General features: G+C 39.1%; 1 protein-coding gene across 1 annotated transcript in view; it reads left to right on the top strand.

Moving 5' to 3' along the window:
• SVEP1 (sushi, von Willebrand factor type A, EGF and pentraxin domain containing 1) overlaps positions 1-21,670 on the top strand; it is a 128,755-nt gene that overhangs the window by 12,307 nt on the left and 94,778 nt on the right. The window contains exons 2-3 of the mRNA XM_040580415.1: positions 3,928-4,183; positions 5,343-5,519. Of these exons, the coding sequence (XP_040436349.1) occupies positions 3,928-4,183; positions 5,343-5,519 (433 nt within the window). The remainder of the gene's footprint in view (positions 1-3,927; positions 4,184-5,342; positions 5,520-21,670) is intronic.

Below are 21,670 nucleotides of genomic sequence, written 5' to 3'. Positions count from 1 at the left end.
GAAAATCAAGTAAGTATGGATGGAGCATAGGTTTTTCCGCGTCTTGTTTTTCGAATTAAAAGCTATTTTCACTGAAACAGCTTGAGGCAAATATCCTTAGTGTACAATTTCAGCCTGGATACTTAAGAAGTTGGATAGAAGTTTGTTGCTTACATTCTATTTTAAAATAGCACAGTTAACTCTAAATATGTTATTTATCCGTGTTAATTGTGAATACCTGCAGTGCCACTTGTCTTGGAGCATCCTATTTTTTGGCTACTGTTTGTCAGCATATTGTCTTTTGCTTTGTATTCTATCTTCCTGATTCTTTTCATTCTAGTTTACCACTTCGTTCTGGTTTTTCAGTTCATTCTGGTTTTCCACTCACAACTTATGCAACATGAGGAACAATAGCTTTGGTTTGTGAAGGGTATTTGTGTCTGCAAGAGAATTCGGTTTCACTCCTTTTGGGTTTTGCATACAAGTAATAATAAAATCAAGCCCAACAGCAACACATTGCTTGGCAGTCTTTCAAACCATGGTGCCAATGGTCTGTGCTTTGGTTTGTGGTGTGTGTGCTTGTTTTTGTTTAGTATCTTCCTGAAATCAATGAATTGCCAAATCAAAATAAAATTGTCTTGATATCTGGCCTGGCTTACTGAGAAAGTCCAAAGAACCTGCAGAGATTTTATAGCCTGGGCTAACTTTCATGCTTTTGATTGAGCTGAAAGCCAGACAATGTAACTGTTTAAGTCTTACTTCAAGGTTTTGTAACTACTCAACTCAGTTCATCTCCCTTTTTGGAATTTGTTGGGGGTGGCTTAAATATGTTTAGTTCTCATCATACAATGATCTGATTTTTGCAGCATCATTCAGAGGTCTGTCGTACTGATTGTAGCATGGTGCAATCTATTATCGAAACAAGCATGGTAGTAATTTGCCTGCTACCAAGTTGAAAATCTGCATCTAATTCTTTCTACATAAATTCACAGAGGAATGAGAAAGTACATCTTCACAATCCCCTCCTTTAGGACCATCCCTATTTACTCACGCTCTGACAGACTGTGGCCAATCATGAGAGTGCTAACTCCATAGGGTGGTTTCTAGTCCACAGCACGTTAACATCACACTTTTGCAGGTGCTTTGCCTGTTGGCTAGTTATGAACATACCCGGGGAGTAGTTAGCTCTAGTGCACTGTCGAACTGCAAGAATGAAATGGGCAGGAATCTGTGGGGGTTATCTTCACTCACGCGCTACTGAGTGTTGTCACAAATGTTTTGTATGAGGTATTAGAAGGAATGACCCTTAAATCTGTAAATGGCAGCAGGATGGAAAGGACTATGGGGCACTTCTTGTGGTCAGGACAGACAAGCTACAGTGATCTTGGAAAAATGCTGTAAGGGAGAAAAGCACAATTCAACAGGGACAAATGGGGAATGGTGGGCTGGGGTTAAAATAACCATAATCCAAATGCTTTTGGGGAGGACACTAACAATAAATAGGAAGTGTGCCTGATAATTTCGTGGGTCAAAACATAAAGTGAATTAGAATAAGTTAGATCATATTTGTTACCTCAGACTTGCAAGAAAAACAAGAATGTTTCACCAGCAGAAAAGTGGTCACCACGGTAAGGATTTTGCTCTTAGGAGCAAGCAGTTTGTGCGCAATAAAGAAAACTGAGTGTTCTTTTAGTCACTTTTTTCTCTTTCTTCAACTGATTACCTCTGTTATCCCAAATTTGGGTTCTTCACCTGTGTGCAAGATCCAAGTCACACGCAAGAATCAATACACTTGTTTGTTGCGTGTCTGTGCAGAGGTGGGTGCTATGTGGTAGGTCCACAAAGCTAGCACACCTCTTAACATACAGTAGAACATTTAATGCACTCTGAACAATTGTTTATAATTACATTTAGTCATAGTTAATTTTCATTGTCTCTTACCGGCCTCATCTCCATTTAAAGGTACAGCATTCTTTTTTCTCACTGGCTTGTTCTGTGGGGAGGGGGCTTTGTTAGTAGGGAGCTTTCTTTGCTCTAGAGTGAATCTTTTAGTATGCTAATTATGACAGTTCACACATAGTTCCAGTAATTTTTGTTTAGTGTCATTAACCATTTGGTTCTCCTTGAGCTTGTCTTGTGCCCCACCACATATCTATGGTGTCTATTCCTTCACGCACAGCCATGTGTTGTTAACTGTTTGTATGGATTTAACTAATATCCTCTGTTTTTCAAATTATTTCTTGTTATTCACTATAGATATTTATATTTTTCCCTCTCTCTTTTTCTCTTTTTAAAGTAAATAATTCTTGTATCACCTGGTTAAACCTCGTAACTGTTGTCTCTGATCTGACAATCAATCCTTGAATGCATGGTACCATAGGAAACTAATGATTGTTGTCACATTTTGGGGTTTGTTCTCCATGCAAAAAATTACCGGTTTGAGGACTTCTTATTTTTCCAGGTTCCAGCTTCCAAGTGCAGTTGCGCTGGCAGCAAAGATTCAGTAGCTAACTGTAGGAGGCATGCTGAGGGTGCGTTTAGGGAAGCAAGTCACCCTGCGCATGGTCACTCTTTTGAAGCTTGTTTAATAGGATATATACCCAAAGTTTTGGGGTTTTATTTATAATTTACTATCCTGGCAATTCGTAGGAACTTGTTTCTAACTGATTGCATGTTCTCATCTGTTTCTAAAACCTGTTCAACTTTCCTTCACAGTGAGGCTTATGAAGCCTCATCGGGCACAGCTATATTTTTGCATTACCCATCAGGTATGTGAGATGCTTTTTTTTTAAAGACTAACGTTCCTGACAGAACCTCTTCCATCTCACCAGCTTTTCCTTCATACCCATACAGATGTATGTACGTGCTCTGTGGCATGTTCTCTGTCTGTGCATACACTCCTACGTTTCTTGTGGTCTTACTGGGTAAAAACACTTTTTTCCATTTGCCTTACATGGGAGGAAAATGACACAGCCACAGTTTTGTTTTCCAGAGGTTCAGTATATTTCACCTTTTAGAAAGGAAATGTTAAGAGGGAAGGTGGGAAGGAACATGTGTAACTACAAAAGTTGTGGGCTTGTGGTCAGATAACCACACTGAAAGCTTTAACTGCTCATGGATTCCTCATAAAAGTTGACACTGTATGTGAGAGCTGTTTTCAACATAGCTATTTGTGGTTTTGACTGATTCTTCACATTTCATTGATCTGTCAGTCCTTACAATTTTTCCAATAGATCTGTGGAATTTTTTGAGCAAAATAATCCTTAATAAAATACTTCTTGTTCTTAGTTGCCCCTTAGAAGCCATATAGGATTTGTCCGTAAGTGACATACTGAAAGACATGATAATGAGAGCAGGTGTGCCACCATTTGCAGGTACATTTGTAGCGCATATTCTTGGTGAGATTTGCTAAGTTTTTCACCTACCTGAATAGTCAAGCAAGTTTGGAACTGAATGTCATTCATGTGCTTGAATGGAAAAGCAACATGGACCAAACTGGGAGCTGATAGGCTTCCACATCACTCCCATGGCACTGAGACAGTTGGCAGCATCTGAACTTTGGTCCCACAGATCTTGCACTAGATTTTCAATGTTTGTATTACCTGTTCAAACTGCAGTCTGAATGAAGTTGCTAAAGCACTGATGAGGATCATTGCTGTCTGAGGCATGGGTGACTTTATAAGTCAGTGTGCAAGTGTCTCATTTCAGATCCTGTCATGATTTCTGTGATTGTGCAGACTGACCGTCTGAAGTGTGACTCAGTGGTTGGCCGTGTCTAACCAGAGGCTCTGCTTGCAGGTGGTTGATCTTCATTACAGTGGGTGGTCTTGCAAGGGCTTAGTCTAGCTGCATAATTCAAGGAAAAGGAGCCACATCACGGAGAAAGTAGTGTACAGATCAACGACTGCTACCCTTTGCTGAGGTGTGCAATTTCATTTTCTCTTCCAGCAAATATTACGGCATGCCCGTGGAAATGCCACAAAGGTGATATTTCTCATTACTGATGGATATTCCAATGGGGGAGACCCAAGACCCATTGCAGCATCCTTGCGTGAATTTGGAGTGGAGATCTTCACCTTCGGGATATGGCAGGGGAATATCCGAGAACTGAATGACATGGCGTCCCATCCAAAAGAAGATCACTGTTACCTTCTTCACAGTTTTACTGAGTTTGAAGCTCTGGCACGCAGGGCTCTTCATGAAGGTATTAATGTACTAACCTTAGAAGTCTACAGAGAGCAGAGAGGTCTGCACAGAAACATCTCCAGTACTGTCTTCTAATTACATTTCATGTAGTGTTGATTCCTTCTTTCATATTTCTTTTATTTTTCATCTTACTTTCTAGCAGAAGGGTTCACCCTTCAGGTAAAAGGATAAACTGTTTGTTTGACTAAGTTATCAACAAAAGGGGAGCCAAATTCTCGTCCTGATATACGTTCTTTCCATTTTGTCCACAAAGAACAAGATCATGGGCTTGGCCTAGTGTAACTCTGCTTGAATGGATGAACCTTGTAGTCAGATATATGGTTGTCCAGAAGAGGTGTATAGTACATACCTTAGGACTAGCCTTAATACGTGTTGGTATTTTACACAGCAACAAAAGCCAGCCTGTTCAGAACTGATCTAGATCTTTGTATATAAGGGTAAATACAATTTATGTTTATAACATAATACCTTCAGTAAAACTGGAAAGAGCAAGGACTGGGAAGAGTTTGGACTGTTGTTTTATCCTTTTTTTAATCTACCATATACTAAAAAAAAAAAAATTCTTCCTGAAAAATAGAGTAATTTTAGACTAGCAAGTGAGGACACATGACTAGACTTTCATTTGTAAGCCAGTGCATCAGACTAGCCATTAGTATTTATTTGCTATATTTAATTTTAAAAAGCGTACTTTTACATAAATGGTGTGGTTTACTGACATTGTGTTTGTTTCCAGTAAGGTTTAATTGGCCTATGTGAATGTGCCAAAGGAAAGATTTTTTTTTTAAATATAATGAACTGGTTATACATGCCATGACCAAATGCGCTCCTGATGCCAAAGATGGCATCCACCAAAGCTGTCTCAGCAGCATCTGTTGGGAGTGAGACTGCATTCTGGCAGTGTTAGACTCAAATGAAGCTGAGTGAGAAAATCTGAGGATCTTTGCACCATGGATTTCAGTGACCTTTTTTCCAGAATAAGAACACCAGCGTGGTTTTTGTCACACTACAAGTGTGGCAAGGCTCTGCTTCATGCTGCCATTACAGCTGCTTAGAACTGTGATGCACGGTTTTTAAGAAACATTTCACTAGTCACATAGTATGAGACTGTGGGGGGAAATTTGTTTGGATTTTTTGTTAATAAATTGATACTATTTCAGATCTGCCCTCTGGCAGCTATATCCAAGAAGATATATCTCATTGTTCCTATCTCTGTGAGGCAAACGAAAACTGCTGCGACATCATGGCAAGCTGTAAATGTGGCACTCACACTGGCCAGTTTGAGTGCATCTGCGAAAAAGGATACTATGGGAAAGGACTACAGCATGAATGTACAGGTGAGTCGCACATCTCAGTGCTCTGCTTTCTCTGTGTGTCCTGAATACATGGTTGATCTGTCTGAGAGTGAAAAGTTCTATTTGGGTTTATGGCTATGAACCTGGGTCATAATGCATTTGAAGCTGTTGAAAGCTCTCTAGCTGAAGACATAGAATAGCTCTAGCAGTCAAACTCACATCATACCTTGTCTCCAAGGTATGGCCCAAATTGATGCACAGAAAAGAAGTAAGAATAGGGCAAATGTTCTGACACAGTAAAACTTCCCTAAAACACAGCTCACAAGTAATTTGTGATTAGAGTTTACCAAGTATGAGGTAATGACTTCTTTTTTTAGTAAATTTTCCTTCATTGGTTTTGCTGATCGCTAGTTGAACTTCCATAAACTTTCTTGTTTGGAGAGGGACTGTGTTACACAGGTCTCTGCAGGATAAATCCTTGGTGAACCTTACAGTCAATTAAATGTTCTTTAATTCTCTTTTGTTGACTTTCTGTTGCTAAAGAGAAAGAACACATTTGGATCACTAAACAGAAACTTGTCGTCACATTTTGCTAAGATTGTTGTTGTTGTTACTGCTTTTTGGACGTTTTTTTACTAGTGTGCTTTCAAAATCTACAGTTGAAATAACAACAATATACAGTTCTTTATTGTCAGAGAAGGTATGCAGGTTTTATCCAACTCCATTGATTTTTCTAGGACAAAAGTTTCAAAATTGCTAGAGCATATCTGAACTCTGTTACATTTGCTTTGTAAGCTGGACAAAAGGAGTATTTATAATCAAGTATTTATCAACTAAAAACAAAATACAGTATTTATATTTATCTTGTTTGTATTTGCATATTATCACTTACATTATGCATATCACAGTCCTCATGGGATGTTTCCCCATGAAATGTGAACCCAGTGTGCTGGATATATGGATTATGGTTGTACAGCTGTTTATGAGGACCATGCTGCTTTTTTAAATGTGATTTTCATTACATGTAGAGAGTCTCTTGATGTAACTTGTAAAGAGTTGATAGTTCTGTTCAGAGAATAGACACAGGCAGGTTTATGGCTAAGAAGCTGAAGAATTCCTCCAGGGGAAGGTGTGATGGAGGTTGTGATGGCTGTATTCCTGCACAAGGAGGATTATAAGGATACACTGAGGGATCCAGACTTTACATAAGCACATGACAGGGTAAAGGTGTTGTCTGTCACCAGGGCAAGAAAGGTCTGAGATACCCCAGTGTTTGTGTTGGGAAGTTGACGGTTATACTCCCTACCAATTCGCAACTTGTAATTCACGTTGTGCCCTTGGAGTATCTTTCTATTGTTCTGTATTAAGAGAAGTAGGTAAGCAGGAATTCCTTGGGTTTTGAGTGCAACATGAGTAAAGGAATGGAGAGTCAATCTCAGCACTGACACTTTGGATCAGATTTCTGTTTTATGTAAGTGGGTGCAGCTTCCTTGTGTGCTTCATTAAGTCTAAACGAAGATAGACTATTCCATTTTGCTTATTTTCAGTTGTAATTGTTTCAGACAAAATAAAATTTTCATCATAACTTTTTCTTTTGTATTTCAAGTAATTTCCTCCACCTTGAGTCCTCTAGTAGCCTATTGAACAAAATAAATGCAGCACTTCTGCCTTTGTCAGTAGTTTGTATCATTAAATATTGTTCCGAGCTATTCCTAAAGATAGTGGGCCTATCATTTTAGAGTTACCCTTTCTACATGAAAGGATATTTTGATGGGGTGAGCATACCTTTTCAGTGCCATCAAAAATGATAGAAGTCTGATTTCTTTAAGTGGGTACTTTGCAGCTGCAGAGGAAAGTTTCATTTTGACAGGTGCTTCTAAACTAATTTTGTAAAAGGGGTTGGTACTAGATACACCGCAAATAAGCTGATGATTGCAGCCATCTGTTGTATATTTGAAGATAATTGAAGATGCATACATATATTTTAGGGAAAATACAACCTGAATAACTCCAGCCCATTCTTTAAAATGTGTCTGCTTTGCTCAGCTGTTGTATTCTCCTTTAAGACAGGCAGAAACAAAAGGTGTTCCTTAAACGATAAACAGCATATTTTGAATTATTTTATTCTGAAAAGCATTCCAACCTTTTTTTTAAACATTTCTCAGCTGAGCATATCTGTGGATTTGTAAAGCACGAGGAATCTTAAGAATGCATCTTAACTTATCTTCACTATATAAAGTGCAGGATGACTTTTGGCAAGTTTACAGTGACAGGACTTACATTTTAATTGGACTGCTTTTAGCTTTTGATTGATTAAACTTTGATTGATTAAACTGTGGTTTACTATGTTTACCTGATATAGTACAGCTTTTTTTAAGGAGTTTTCATTAGGACAGGAGAATGTTCTTCTGCAGCGTATCTGTTGTTTTTGCTATTTTAGTTATTTTCTGTATGCTCTTGTGTATACCACCTTACTGTTTGTGGTTTTGGATGTGAGGCATCAGGGTAACTATGTAAAAATCTTAAACAGTTTTTTAGTTTCCTGATTACTTGAAAACATTGTCTAGAAAGCCTCCATAAAATAAACAGGAGTCACATGCTTTGTTTAGTGATCCAAAAAGCAGAAATGGTCTTCAGTGTCCCCCTCCTGTTTTTTGTAATATTGTTGATGATGTGCCACAGAAAGAAGAACAGACTGACTGTTCTCTACTTTGAAAAAGCAAACCATACAAAAGCTTCTTGGGCCATGCTAGGAGCCTCATGCAGCAAGAAACATCTGTGACAACGTGACAATGGAAGGGAGGAAGAGGAAGAACAGAGGCAGTGTCAAAACCGGTCCCAAGTACTGTAGAGTACATGAACACCTCCTCTTCAAAACCACTTTTTTTTGACTCCTTCCTTTCCTTGATTACAAATGTTGACTTTCAAACTAGAGACAACCAAGTAAAAATAAGTCTGTGATTTCCACTAAGACTTTGTATTCCATTCCACCAATAAAAAGGTGGGCTGCTCAAATCAACTGCTTGTTCCATGGTAAAGTAAAACAATTGTCCAGATCTCCATTTATATCTTCTTCCCTGTCTTAGGAAGTTAAGGAATATGTCTTCAACACAGCCCTTTCACAATTGTTTTTCAGCAAGATTCCAGAGAAAGTTCTTTTTTAATTGGGCTCTTGGGTTGGATGGCCTTTTAGGTTCATGATGATGCAACTGAAGGATGCACATTGTGTTTCTCATCAGTTACGTCCTAAGCAGAACAACAGTTACTGGGGAGTTCAGAAAACTGTTGTCTTACAACCACTTCTTCTACAGCTTTACAACCAGTTTCTTTTATCTAACATGTGGACCTCATTTTTTGAAGATGATGTGCAGTTGGCGGGGCAGAACTAATACATTAAATGCTGGTAGTCTATTTTAGTTATTCCTTCTATTATTTATTTTTGTTCCTTTACCTGGGTATAATTACTCAAGTGTAGAATTTTCACCATATATTTGAGTATTCAATAGGTTGCCTAAGCTTTGATTTAGGAGTATGCAGCATACCAGTTATCATCTGCACAGCCACTAGGGCAACAGTTTTGTCTACAAAACAGCACATAAAGAACCTTTCCAATGAAAACTGAAATAACGTGAAAACTTTTACGAATTTTAATTCAGAACACATTCACTGAAAAGACTTTAAACTCTGAGGAAATTTAGATCCAGCAAGGCAGGGGAGATTTGCATTTTGTGGTTTGTTGGATTTTGGACCCAATTTTCAGCTGAGCATTTTATTCCATGAAATTTTCAGGATTGTTCCTATGGAGAATGCAAAACGAAACCTGATGTTCATGAGTTGGATAGCTTTCTAGTTAGAAAAAGAGTATATATTTTTTTATTTAAGATACTGCTGCAAGTTCTTTTCTTAGTCAGACAGGAAACACTTTAATTCTAGGGGTGATTCTAGTGGCCTAATTAAAGAAAGCTAAACATCTGTTCTGCCATGCTGTATCCTTCCTCCCTTCCTTTTCATAGGAGGTTCTACCCCCTTTGAGTCTGGGTCACCCTTTCTCAATACTCTGTTTCAGGAGGTGTTTCTTTAGCTACCCTATAGGAATTACTAGCTTAATGAAGCTTTGCTAACCATCCTGAACTTGTCATAGTATATGTGGAAATTCTTCATAAGTTTACAAGATCTCTCCAAGCCCCAAGGCATCCAGGATTAAGAACACATACCATAACATACACTATGCTCTTCAGCAGGTGCCTGTCATGGATCTGAGGGAGAACCACCAGGAACACTCTGAGAATCCACTAGTAGTTGATAGACAGGGAGGGGAAAAAAGAGCAAGAAAGGGAGTGTGAAAAAGATGGTGTATAAAATTTCTCCAGCTATGGTAAAATCTTAGGCTAAATTTGCCTGTTGAATGTGGAGGTTTGAATTGGTTCACAGAACTGCACATTTTCAAGCAGTAGAACTTAGTCTTGCTGTCTCACAAGGCAGTGCCATTTCATGTTTTCATCTATTGAGAATCTGCATCTTAAAACAGGACAGGAGTTTGTTTTGGTTTGTCTTCTCTCGTTTGTTTTTAATTTCTAAATTTAAAAAATACTTTTCAGTTTTTGCCTAGCTCTCACAAAAAGAAGGCTTCTCCTGAGACACACAGCCATTGAAAACTGGCTAAATCAGAGGAGCATCTCCTTGAGGAAAATGTCAAATGGTTGCTAATGTGTTATTTTGTGCCACATCAACCTGCAGATCTTGATAACCAAAAGAAGAAAGTAAATAAGATTTTTAAGCAATTAAAATAACTTGGATTACAGCTGGACAAGGAAGCTGGGATGTACACACGTAAGGAAGCATTAATGCCTATAAAACCTGAGCAGTTTGGAGAGACTTGGTGTTGGACTCACCTACTGTAGAGACAGAAAAGCTTGACTGGAGAGTCTTTGCTCTGTATACAACACCTGGCAGTCCATAATTCTCCCCTTTTGCTTAACAGCTCTCTAATAATGAACGCTTTCTGTAACCCTTTTGGAGGATGAGATACCTTTGTATATGTTACTCTTATTTTTAATTAATTTTAAAAGTGCTTCTCCCAAGTGGAGCCGTCCTCTGTTACAGCCTCTCTTCAGTGGCTTTTTGTTTGTGATAATATGCACAGGTTCTATTGTGAATATATTGTGTTAATCATGAGTGGCTGTCATGTAAGAAGAAGAGAAAACAAGAAAGCAGGGATCAAAACCAGAAGGAAGGATGCAAAATACCCATGACTAAGCAACAGTGAATGGATGCTTAATTAATACTGGCAAAAACATTCCTTACTGGCATTCTGTGTAATTTTTCTTTTTCTTATAAATCTTGTTTGACTCATTATGGGTAGCAATTTGAGCATAACGTCGTGATGGTTAAATACAGAAGAAATATAAATAAGTGTGTTTTTCTAGTGAGGTTATCATAACATCAAGATGGGTAAGTACAGGAGAAATGTAAACTGATCTGGTTTTCCACTGAGGATACTGGAAGACAAGTAGATGAGGAAGGTAGATATAGGAGGCAAGTGCTATAGAAAAAGCTGTGGAGATTTATTAGGTTAATTATCCTTTAAAAAAACTTTTTAAGACTCCAAAAAATTATGCAAAAATATTCATAATTGTTGTTTGCACAAAGACTAAAGGAAATGGCTTTTACAGCTATTTTGTGTGGAAAATAAGTAAGTCTGGAAGCATGCAGACATACTCCTCCAGACATTTTTACATTGAAATCTGCTTTCTCAAAGATTTCTTCCTTGAAGCCCAGTATTTCCTGTTTTGCTTTTGAACATCCAGGTAGAGATTCTCCTACTTGTTGCTATAGGAAGCAAAGAAAAGGCTGAGTGAAAAATGGATTTGGGTGCTGCAAGATTTTTCAAAGAGGAGCACACAAAGAGGAGAGAAATTCTTTGTTTTGGTAATTTAAAAGCATGATGTCCATAAATTCTTCACGTCAGGAGGAGTTTTTTGGTGGGAATGACTGACTCTGAGGTTTATGTTAGCTTGCCTGATACTACAGTAGTTCTGTTTGCATTTTAAGTGGCTTCTGGCACCAAAGTATTTTGTTTCCCACCTGTACAACCTGCTTTATGAAGATGGGACATTTCTGGCAGTGGAAGCTTCTTTTGTTCCTTGAAGCCTTATGACTTTATACCCACAGAGTGATACTGAAAAGGTTCCTGAGACACAGTGTGTATGAAGCGATAACAGGTTTTGTCAGGTACTGAAGTGTTTCTTACTGCACTGTGAAAACCTCAATGATCTGCTTTCCCCATGTGAAGCCTGTGAAGTGAAACAGTAGCAAAATATTTTTTCAAGTATATGTTTTATAAATATAAGTAGGAAAAAAACTGTTGAGGTTGGGATTTTATTTATCTTTCTTTAGGGATCTAAGTATTCACAACTCAGGTGGAGCAAATCGTGAGACTTGCTTGGGGTTTTTCCTTCGTTTTGGAGGAGTATTGTTGTTTTGTTTAAGATTGTGAAGCTCATCATTTCCAAAATGGAATTTTAATCCAGATACAGTCCATCAGAAAAACTCTTTAATAATCTCTAGAGTGAGGCAGGGAGCTTTCCAAACCATCATAGAAATGTTGAAGTTTTAAAATCTAACCAATGGCATTGCTTGCAAAATTGTAGAAAAAGAGCTTTTCTTCATCAGTTTGGTACAAGTTTTTTCACCTTAACAAATGACATGTCCAGCTACTGGTGTTTTTTAACTGTATCCGTCTTTTTGATAAGCTTGTTGAAGTGAATGAGTGTTTCCTCTTATAATACTGTTAATGAGTTTTGGATCAAGTCCTTGGAAAGGAGTGACTCATTTTTCTGTCTTCTTCAGGCTTGATGTGTCAACTTATACGTATCTTCTGTTGCAAAAATAAATATTTTAAGTAACATGATAAGTAATATGGATAATGATTATTTCACTGATATATGATTTTTCTAACTCTGCATGATATATCTTGTTTCCTTTGCATTTAAAACTGAACTGTAGTGAAGACAGAAAACCCTGAAAACCTGTGTATACAGGCACCGTTTCTGAGGAAATTCTTTCAGAACAAAGTTATAGGTTAGAGATGAAAACCCAGATTCAATTTTGACATGTGCAGACCAGAAAAGGAGAGGTGTAATTTTACATCTGTATACAGTATTGAAAAACATATTGTCCTTTGCAACTAGATGTCATCTGAGGCTTTAGAAAATAAGTCTCTGTGCTTTCTTTTGTATTCAGTACAGAGCTATTTCTGAAATAAATTGGATGAAAAGTTAGAAAGTGATGCACAAGTTACCCTTTTTTCCTTATCTTGGAAGTGACTTGTCCTGGTCACCTCAGGATGAAAATAATGCTTCTGGCAAGTATATATATATATATTATATATATATAAAGTATCTGGCAAGTTCATAGGTGCAATTCAAGGAGAAAAATCAACCATGTGGAGGGCTTGAGAGGAGCAGAAACTGTGCTCTGAATAGAAATAGACATGACATAGGAATAGTCTCTAGCTTTGTGTGCCTTAGGCACAGACTTAGGCTTCCCCTTGAGCGCCTAAGCTTTCCTTTGGCCACAGTGCAGCCATTGCAGGTGGCCATCACAATGAAAAAGGCTCCAAGTGTAAATACAGCACCAGCTAGGTTTAGCCTTTAGTTAAATGACTGTAAAACCTCTACCGTTAAGCCTGGCTTTGCCTTGAGTCTCTAGACAGGATAAAAAGCAGGCTGTCTTACCTTACCTTGAGATTTTACATGGTTTGAAAACATCTTTCCTTTTCCAGCTGTGCAATCCTTTAATAAGCCTTTGTCTGGTCTTGCAGATTCGGAAATCATTTTCAGGATTAGGACTTGCATCATACCAGGCACTTACTGGAATAATTGTATGTCCATGGAATCCCTTAATTAAAAGGTTTTTACTGCAACATTCTTTGGTCACCCCTATGGATTACATGGTGTCATCTTGCCTTCAATACCTTTTCAGGAACACACAGCCAGGATGTTTTCACAGGCGCACATGCACACATATTATTCCTGAACTTGTGCCAGTTTCGCAAATTAAAAGCAGACATTTTAGCATTCTGTGAACTTTTAAGTAGTTTTTGTCTGGAAAAGGAAAACCAAAAGTACTTGGAAGAGTGCATCATGGATAAAATAAGATGGCAGTATACAGCAAAGGGTGTTAATTACTGAAATGAGGAGAGAGGTTAAGAGACTTAGAGCTTGTTTTAATTAACTGTTTGGTTCCTAGTGGCTCTTCAAGGCTCCAGAGCATCACCTTTAAGTACTTAAGTCATTCCCAGGATGTAATTTGCACTACAATTAACTGGAAAGGTTTAACCTTAGTGCCTGTGCCTCTGAGGTTGTGAATAGGTATCAGGATTCCTAGCTTCTCTAAGTTGCGCCCAAAGTCTTGTCAAAGCTGATCCATTTAACCAGAATGGAGCACAGCACTCTTAAGGTGACAGACTCGTGCAGTCATTGTGTCCCTGCATTTGGAGTTTGATGGATTGCACATGGTGTGTTTGTCATTTGGTCAAACAAATTTGAGTCTTAGCTCCCAGGATCAGTTTCCAATTGAATGTGGAGTGTAGGATTTTTTTTAAATTTTATTTTATTTTAAAATCTTTGCCTTGATGTGTGCTGTGATAGTTACTCAACCCAGGCCAGTGATTATTGCAGAGTGTGTTCTCTGTAAGAGTGAGTACTATTCCTTTCAGCACTATAAGTAAAATTGTCTATTTCTCTTCCAACAGGAAGCAAATACTTTGTATGAAATGCAGCTTGCATAATTTAGCAAATGTTCAGAAATGGTCGTCTGTTAATTGCCGTGGGTTTGCTGAGGGGGAGAAGAAAAATGTAGAAGCAAAGGTGCTTCTACACCTTCTATATGTTCTACATGTAGAACAAAGGTGCTTATCAGGTCATAACCCACAGCTAAATAAGTCTTTGGAGATTTTGACCTAAAGAAGGTCTTTCAAGGGATATTTACCCAAAAGGCAATATAGATGTTGCTTGTACTACCTTCTATTTGGCTGCCACCATTATAAAACAGTAAAGACAGTAGCAAGAAGGGGTATGATGGCTTTTCTGTTGCCTCTCCTATTCACTCCTGTCCAGCTGACTTCCCTGCGCTCTGTGTGGAAGATTGGCAGGTTCCACAGATCATTTCACAGTCACTTCCCCGGGAAGAAGCCTTCTCTTTCTGTCCTCTGCAGCTATGCTCCTCATTTCTCCCACTGTGCGGATTCTATGTTTCTTCATTCTCAAGGGTCCAGAAGTACTTCAGATGCTGGTACCAGTCCAGCAAAGGCAGCAGGCAGCCAGTAGAGTATGCTGGAAAAAACACCGTGATGAAAAGATGGCAAAAGCCTACTCAGCTTGGAGAAGAATTAGGGCAAATAGATTGCAGACATTTTATGATAAGCTCAATCTATCTGCCAGATACTCAACAGCCAGAATGGACAGGAGCAGTTTGGTCTGCTGTCTTCTAATCAGCCTCATTTTCTTCTGTCACTCTAAAATCTACTGCGGATGTTCCAACCTTCTCACCCAGAAACAGTGCTGACTGCCTGGTGGAGTGTGACGAGGTTCCTTGAGAATGAGAGAGCAGCAACACAGATCAGTTTCATCAAACAGGAAATTGGTTTCTTCTGGTTCTTGTTGGTGTTTTGATGAAAACAGAAATCAGGACTTTGCACAGAAATGGGAACGTCTTCAGGCCAAAACCCTAGGGTTTAATTTGTTACCATGCAAAACAAAGCCAGACCAGCAACTCACACTTCCAGTGCAGATGTTTTAGTAGGGCTGACATCTGAAGGTAGTTTGAGGAGTTGAATTTTTTCTCCCTGTCTGAAATTTATTAAGTATAAATTGTTTTCCTCCACAAGAATGGGAAGAATGAATGGACCTTTTTTTTTTTTTCTTCTTTTTTTTGGGGGGGGGTAGGTGGGGTGACATTGGGGGGGGGTGGAGTTGAGAAACATTGATTTTACAGAAGTGTGTGTAATATAATCAATTGGTCTAATTATAATCATGTTGTTTAGTTTGGACCTGACAGATCTGAAACAAAACCCAATACAATTAAGCACTAAGTTGCAGGGTTTTGTTGTTGAAAAGCATAGCGGAATGGCAAAATCTCCATCTGTGTAGGTATGTGCAGCTGTATTGATTTTATGCAGAGTTGCACCCTATTGTGACAACCTAAAATCTGGCTCCTTCTTTTGGCCATGAGGCAAATCTGCTGGGTTTTTCTCCATGAGAGCAAAAGAGACATTCTGAGGATAGATAAAAAAATAAGCAGATTTTTGGCCCCAAAAGTTCAAGCAAAGGGTGTTCCCTTGTAAATGCCATAGTAAATACCCATGCAAAGTTTCCATCTTCTTCTGGTGTGTAGTTTGTTTCTCAAAAAAGAATGCCAGAAGATAAAGTACAAGAACTTTCCTACATTGGGGCTGCTAATGCTGCATGGTTTTTTTCTCAGATCATTGCTATTAATTCCAGCCTGTTTTGTTGGCTGGGGCTTCATGGAATGGTCTAGAGTATAACATTCCTATTACTATTCTCAGGCTTCTCTTCAGCTCCAGTTTTTATGATTTTATGACAGAAAAGTGCTTGCTGTATTCTGACTGTGTTCCCCTAGAAAAACTCTTTTATCTGGAAATACGCATAGGTGGTATTAAAAACGGCTAAGAGATAGAGACAGGAAATGCCAGTGTTCTGGTGAAATGCAGAAACACCTACATCTGCACAAGCTGGGAATACTCTTTAAGTCACAGTAATTTAAAGGCATATATTTATATTCTGAGTTTAATGTCTGTAAAAACACCTGGAGCTTTGGAGGAAAATGTTGACCTGTTAACTGTTTTTTCTTCCTGTGCCTTGTTTCACACTTTGCCCATCTGCTGCCCACAGAGCATCCCACAAAGCCTAGTAGGTCTGGGAGCAGCAGTCTGCTAAAGCCTGCTGCAATAACTTTAGCATCATAGGAGACAAGCCTAGTGGGTCTTAACAGTAGCGACAGTGTGTGTACTCTGGGGAGTCCAGGCCAGTGTAGAGGTACTCTGGTACCTTTAAATACAGCAGCTAACTAATTTAAATCTTATGCATCTTTTTTATATCTGTGGCACAGAGGTGCCGTAGGTCTCAAGACAGACGGTATGGGAGAAAGGGTTGCATGCAGGAATATGAAGTGCTGCAGAAGATGCTCTTTCAAGTAATTGAGTTCATAGGACTAGGTGTTTCGAAGTGCAAAAAGGAGAATGGAGGGCTTAGTAGCCTTATTCTGAGGAGTCTTGGTATCAACACAGAACATGAGGAATGCTTGCCAAACACCAGAAGAGCTACATGTAGTTTCTTTTGGACTTCCATTACTATCTGTCTCACAGAAGCATTACTTTGTACACCTAAATATACTCTGGTCCTTTAGACCTGTCAGCTTAGCAAAGAAATATCACCTGAGGTGCAAATACATAGGTTCCGTCTTTTGAGAGTTTATGTCTTTGCCTCAGCATAGTGAGGATCAAAACATGCTGTCATTTGCAAATTCCTTCACTTCAATTTTTATGTCATAGTGAATTGTAGAGGAGTAAAACACGTACGTAAATATTGCTCTTTTATTTCTGAGTGGAAATTCAAAATATAATGCCTTACAAAATACAACACCATTTTTAAAACATGGCACTTCTGTGAGTACCCATATTCTTCCTGGTTAGCCAAAAACACTTCAAAAAACTGTCCCAGTGGCAGTGCAGGGGTGGTGGTTACATCATGGCATAGGAGTACACAAAGGCAAGGGCAGCTGGTCTTCACTAGTGACTTGATTTCAGCAGTGGGAGTAACAAAGTTATATATGGCTTTTTTAGGTGGACCAGTAGCCCACCTTGTGTCCACAGTCCCAACTCATGAGAACAGAAGTAATGTGATTACAAAAAATGAGGAGTATATCAGACTCGGACACTGAGGCACCATCTGCCAGTGTCTCTTCAATGTAGCAGTAGCTGAGGGTTACCTGCATTCCTATTTTTTCCACCACTTCGCACTGATGCTCCTTTTCAGTACTTATCCATGACAATGGTTGTCCTAGCCTAGGTGCCAGTTTGGCCTAGAAGCGGTACTAAGCTGTGCTATGGCCCCAGGAGCACAGTGTGCATGGCCCTCAGTTCCATTTGACAAATGAGATGTTACGTTCTGCCAGCCTCCAGGATTCTGCTGTCTTCACTGTCCTAATAGCTTTTCACCGTCACCAGCAGTTCTTCAGCAGCTGCCTGAGCACTTCCCACTATGTCACAGGCAAGATGGCAAATTGTACCCTGAGAACATAAGGGAAGCCCCTTATTGTACTTTGGTTGCCTCACTCCTTTTTAACTACCTATCCCGCAAGATGCAGGTAATAATTACAGCTGTTACTTGTCTGGTTTTTGCCTCAAGGCTGAAGCACAGACAAGGATGAAAGCTAACAAGTTCAAAGTCTGTGAATGTGATGCTTCACAAAATTGCCTGTAATGCCTTAAATTTCACTCCCAGTGATGCTGGTTTGATTTATTTTCACTGCTTTTAAGGTCATTTTTGGGAGGCCTCCTGTGTTGAAATAGAAAGTGCAGTGCCTCATACATTCCTACATCAGAGAGATAGTTTGTCATCTGTTGCTTGCATCCCTCACTGTTTCACAGTCTGCAAAAGTGCAAGAAATTAGCCAAGAATTTGGCTCCAGCTCAGGAGAAACTGGGGTATTTTTAGACAGCATTAATTATCTGTGAACCTAACTAATTGGAATCAAGTGCTGTTTAGGAATAGAATTTCTAGTTAAAAATCAGTGGTTTAATAATCATAAGTCCTAGGTCCATTACACAGTGATTTAATTGTTACTGCTGCTTGCCTTTTCTTCTTTTTTTTTTTTTTTTTGCTTCAGGTTGCAGTTAAGAATGTTCCTCCTCCTTATTCTCCATCTCTGCAGGTGTAGATGGCCTTGTTTATGGCAGAGGAGGTCAGAAAAAAGGCATGCATTTAGAAACAGTAGGACCAGAAGTGTGGCAGACCTTTTTCCTCCTGAAACATACAAAGGATCTCTCACTGCCCTTTAGAAAAAGAACATGTGATTCTGCTTCTCCAGGGTGTAAAAATACCTTTGAAGCTGCAAAGAGGATACAGAAGTGGGACACAGAGCACAGTTTCACTTTGTTGTACCTTGGGAGTTCTTGAAAGAATCTCACTCTGCTGTTTCTCTGCTCCCTTTCTGGCAGCAGCGGCAGACTATTTCATTCTAGTTTAAACAACTGAACTTCACTAAAGCCTTCAGATGTTACAGGTTGCTACTTTAGCAAATGTTTGGTCAGTACTGATAGCAAGAAGAGGCCTTAAGAACACATGACTCACAAGCCAGGGATACCTGCTTTATGAGAGAACTCCTGCATTGCAGAAGGTTGTTTGCAGAGTGGCTAAGCAATGAAGACCAGGTCAGTGCTCTTCAGTGTGGGATGCAAACATGTTGTTCAGAAATGTTTTAATGGAGGTTCTTGACAGAAGGAAGCTTTGTTAGACAGAGGAGTAAGGCTTTGTGTAAGGTTGTGGTACTGCAACGTAGTATTTTTTGCCTTTAATTTTTTTACCATAGCTTTTGGAGTAGCAAAGTTCACTTCCTTGGCAGGCACAGGACTTAGTACTTAAAACATGTTGCTTCAGTTCAAATCTGAGATGACCCTTTTGCTCGCAGCTGACTTGCTTTTGCAAGAGTCAGATCCATCCTTAAGAATTTGCTTTATGGCTTGCAAAGAAATGAGAGGGGAGAAGGAAAGGGAAAATGGGGGAAATGAAGTGAGAAGCAATCACTTTTCCAAATGTTTCTTAAGCAAGCAGCAGTTAATAGTGAGCACAGTTATCTAGTTGTTCTCTCAGTGCTCTTGCTTTCTGTAAACAAGACTCTGTTTTGATCTGCATAGTGAGATAATGTTGAAAGAATTCAGGAGATCCTGTCAGTTTCCATAGGAGTTTTGCATGAGGAACGGAGAATGGGATTTATGGCATTTTTCACAGTAAGTCATGGGTATCAGTAGTGATTCCAGGAATCAAGTAGAAACTATAACATTGAGATTACAACAGTTTACTGAACTCTGCATGGGGATAGCTGAGCTAGTTTCACAATATGTAAAAAAAATAAAAATAAAAATTGGCAAACCAACCACTTTTTATTGTCTGATTACTGGCCTGAGCCATTGCATGTGCTTCAGTTCTCTTAAGTTAATCAAAAACTGTCTGACTTCTACCCTGGGCTGCTGAGTAAATAAACGTGGAAATAGTGACATATGTTCTCCATCTGCACAGTCATGTGCTATATCTTCAGTGCTCAGAAATGTTACTTAATAGGAGTATAATCACTGTTGTTGAAAAGTATATTTAATGATAAAAATAAGGGATGTGGAAAAGAGGCCAAGTTTGGCACCTAATGCAGTAGTGACAGTTTATTGAGGGTCTGGCAGAAATGGCTTCACTTTCCTGTTTATAATAGCTTTTACTTGCTGCATTCCCCATCTGTTATTCAGCAACTGGAACTACTCTGATCTGCAGAGAAAGGAGACAGGAATAGGTATCTTTTTTTTTCCTTTTCTTCATGATCATATATACTGACAGCTGGTGAGAGTGGGTGTTGGAGACAACAGCAGAAAGGGAGCATTTCATATTAGACTAGGAAATAATTCAGGACCATACAGGGTTCTGTTAATATTTTGCCAGAGAGCATATTCACAATTTGTGCTTGGATGCAAAAATCTGAGGATGTGGAGTCTCTGACTTCCTGGATTCCTCATGCAACTTGCAGTTCTCAGGAAGGCCAGTTTACTGATTCAGTTTGACCAGAGAGTCATTTTTAGTTACACTTTTAAGTTCCAAGAATCATTGAACACAAAACTGTTCAAGTTGCTGAGCAGGTGAACACAATGGATATGGATCTTGAACCACCAGGCATATTCTTTACTGCAGAAACCTGTCAGTGTTGTGGAGCTTGGGGTGCTTTTGTTGACTTCTAAACTCTAGTCCCTAATAATTACCTTTCGAGGTGTCCCAGGAGAAGGTGATCTGCTGAGTTATCTCTGTAACTCGAGGCTGTTGCTCCCTGCTTCTGGAGTAGAGTGTAGGCTGTGCTGAGCAAGTGCTGCCTGAGTTGTGGTAAAAAAAAAAAAAAAAGCATGTCCCAAGAGTTGTAGACAGTGGAGCAGATTCTCACTTCTGTCCATCTTTCTCTGGGTGTAACAGATCAGGAGCTGTTAACCAGTTGTTTTTTACCCAGCCCCATCTCAGATGTCTCTCGGATCTCCAAGTAGTCACTCTTCCCAGTTGTGGATAAAGGAGGACTATTTCTTGCATTCCAGTGTGTGCATCTAGCTCACGTGAAAGTTAACCAAGCAGCCCATAGTGCAGCCCAGATGGAGCTTTTTCACTTTTCTGATGCATCTAACTAACATCACTGGAGATTTGGTCTACCAATAATTTTGGCTCTTTGAGCATCTAGTCCAACTTGTTAGGGAGGTGATGGACTGGTGGATTTGTTGGTACAATGAGTAGTAATGAGAAAGTAAGAAAAAGTATGACGTGACTTTGCTCCCTGCATCTGATTTGAATCCCTGCCCTGCATATTCATCCTTTTCTTGAACCTCCCTTTTCCTCCTTTACCCAGAATCCTTTTTGTCAGCTGAAAAGAAGAGTTACTTGTTACATGGTACGATGGTTGAACCAGGCCTAGAGAAAACTAGGCCTGCAGTGCCTTCACATGAGACAGGTACTAGATCTCTGAAACAGCTATTTGCTCATCTCTGTGTAGCACAAACTAATTAAGATGTTGGGGTTCTTTTTAATGGCACTGGCTTTACTTCAGCCTGTCTGTATTTTTTTACAGTTTTGTAAAAGCAAAAGTATAACTTCACAGCAAGTATATTAAAATCGCAAATAAGTGCACCTAGGACAGGATGGTGATGTTCCTTTTCAGTGTTGATGAATTTAAATAGCAGGAAGCTATCCAGAGATGCAAGTAATTTTTAACAGTACTATTTAGAACAACATGTGCTGTCACATCAGCAGTGATCAAGGTTTGCTGAGGAATGTGTGTCTGTGATTATGGTGAAGACCATGTCCAGAGAAGCCTACTATATAGTAGTTCTGCTCTGAGCAAAGCATTTTCAGAATTTAATTTCCCCTTGTAATTAA

Source organism: Falco naumanni, chromosome Z (genome assembly GCF_017639655.2).
Source record: "Falco naumanni isolate bFalNau1 chromosome Z, bFalNau1.pat, whole genome shotgun sequence".
Classification (NCBI taxonomy): domain Eukaryota; kingdom Metazoa; phylum Chordata; class Aves; order Falconiformes; family Falconidae; genus Falco; species Falco naumanni.
This window is presented reverse-complemented; position numbering and strand designations above follow the sequence as displayed.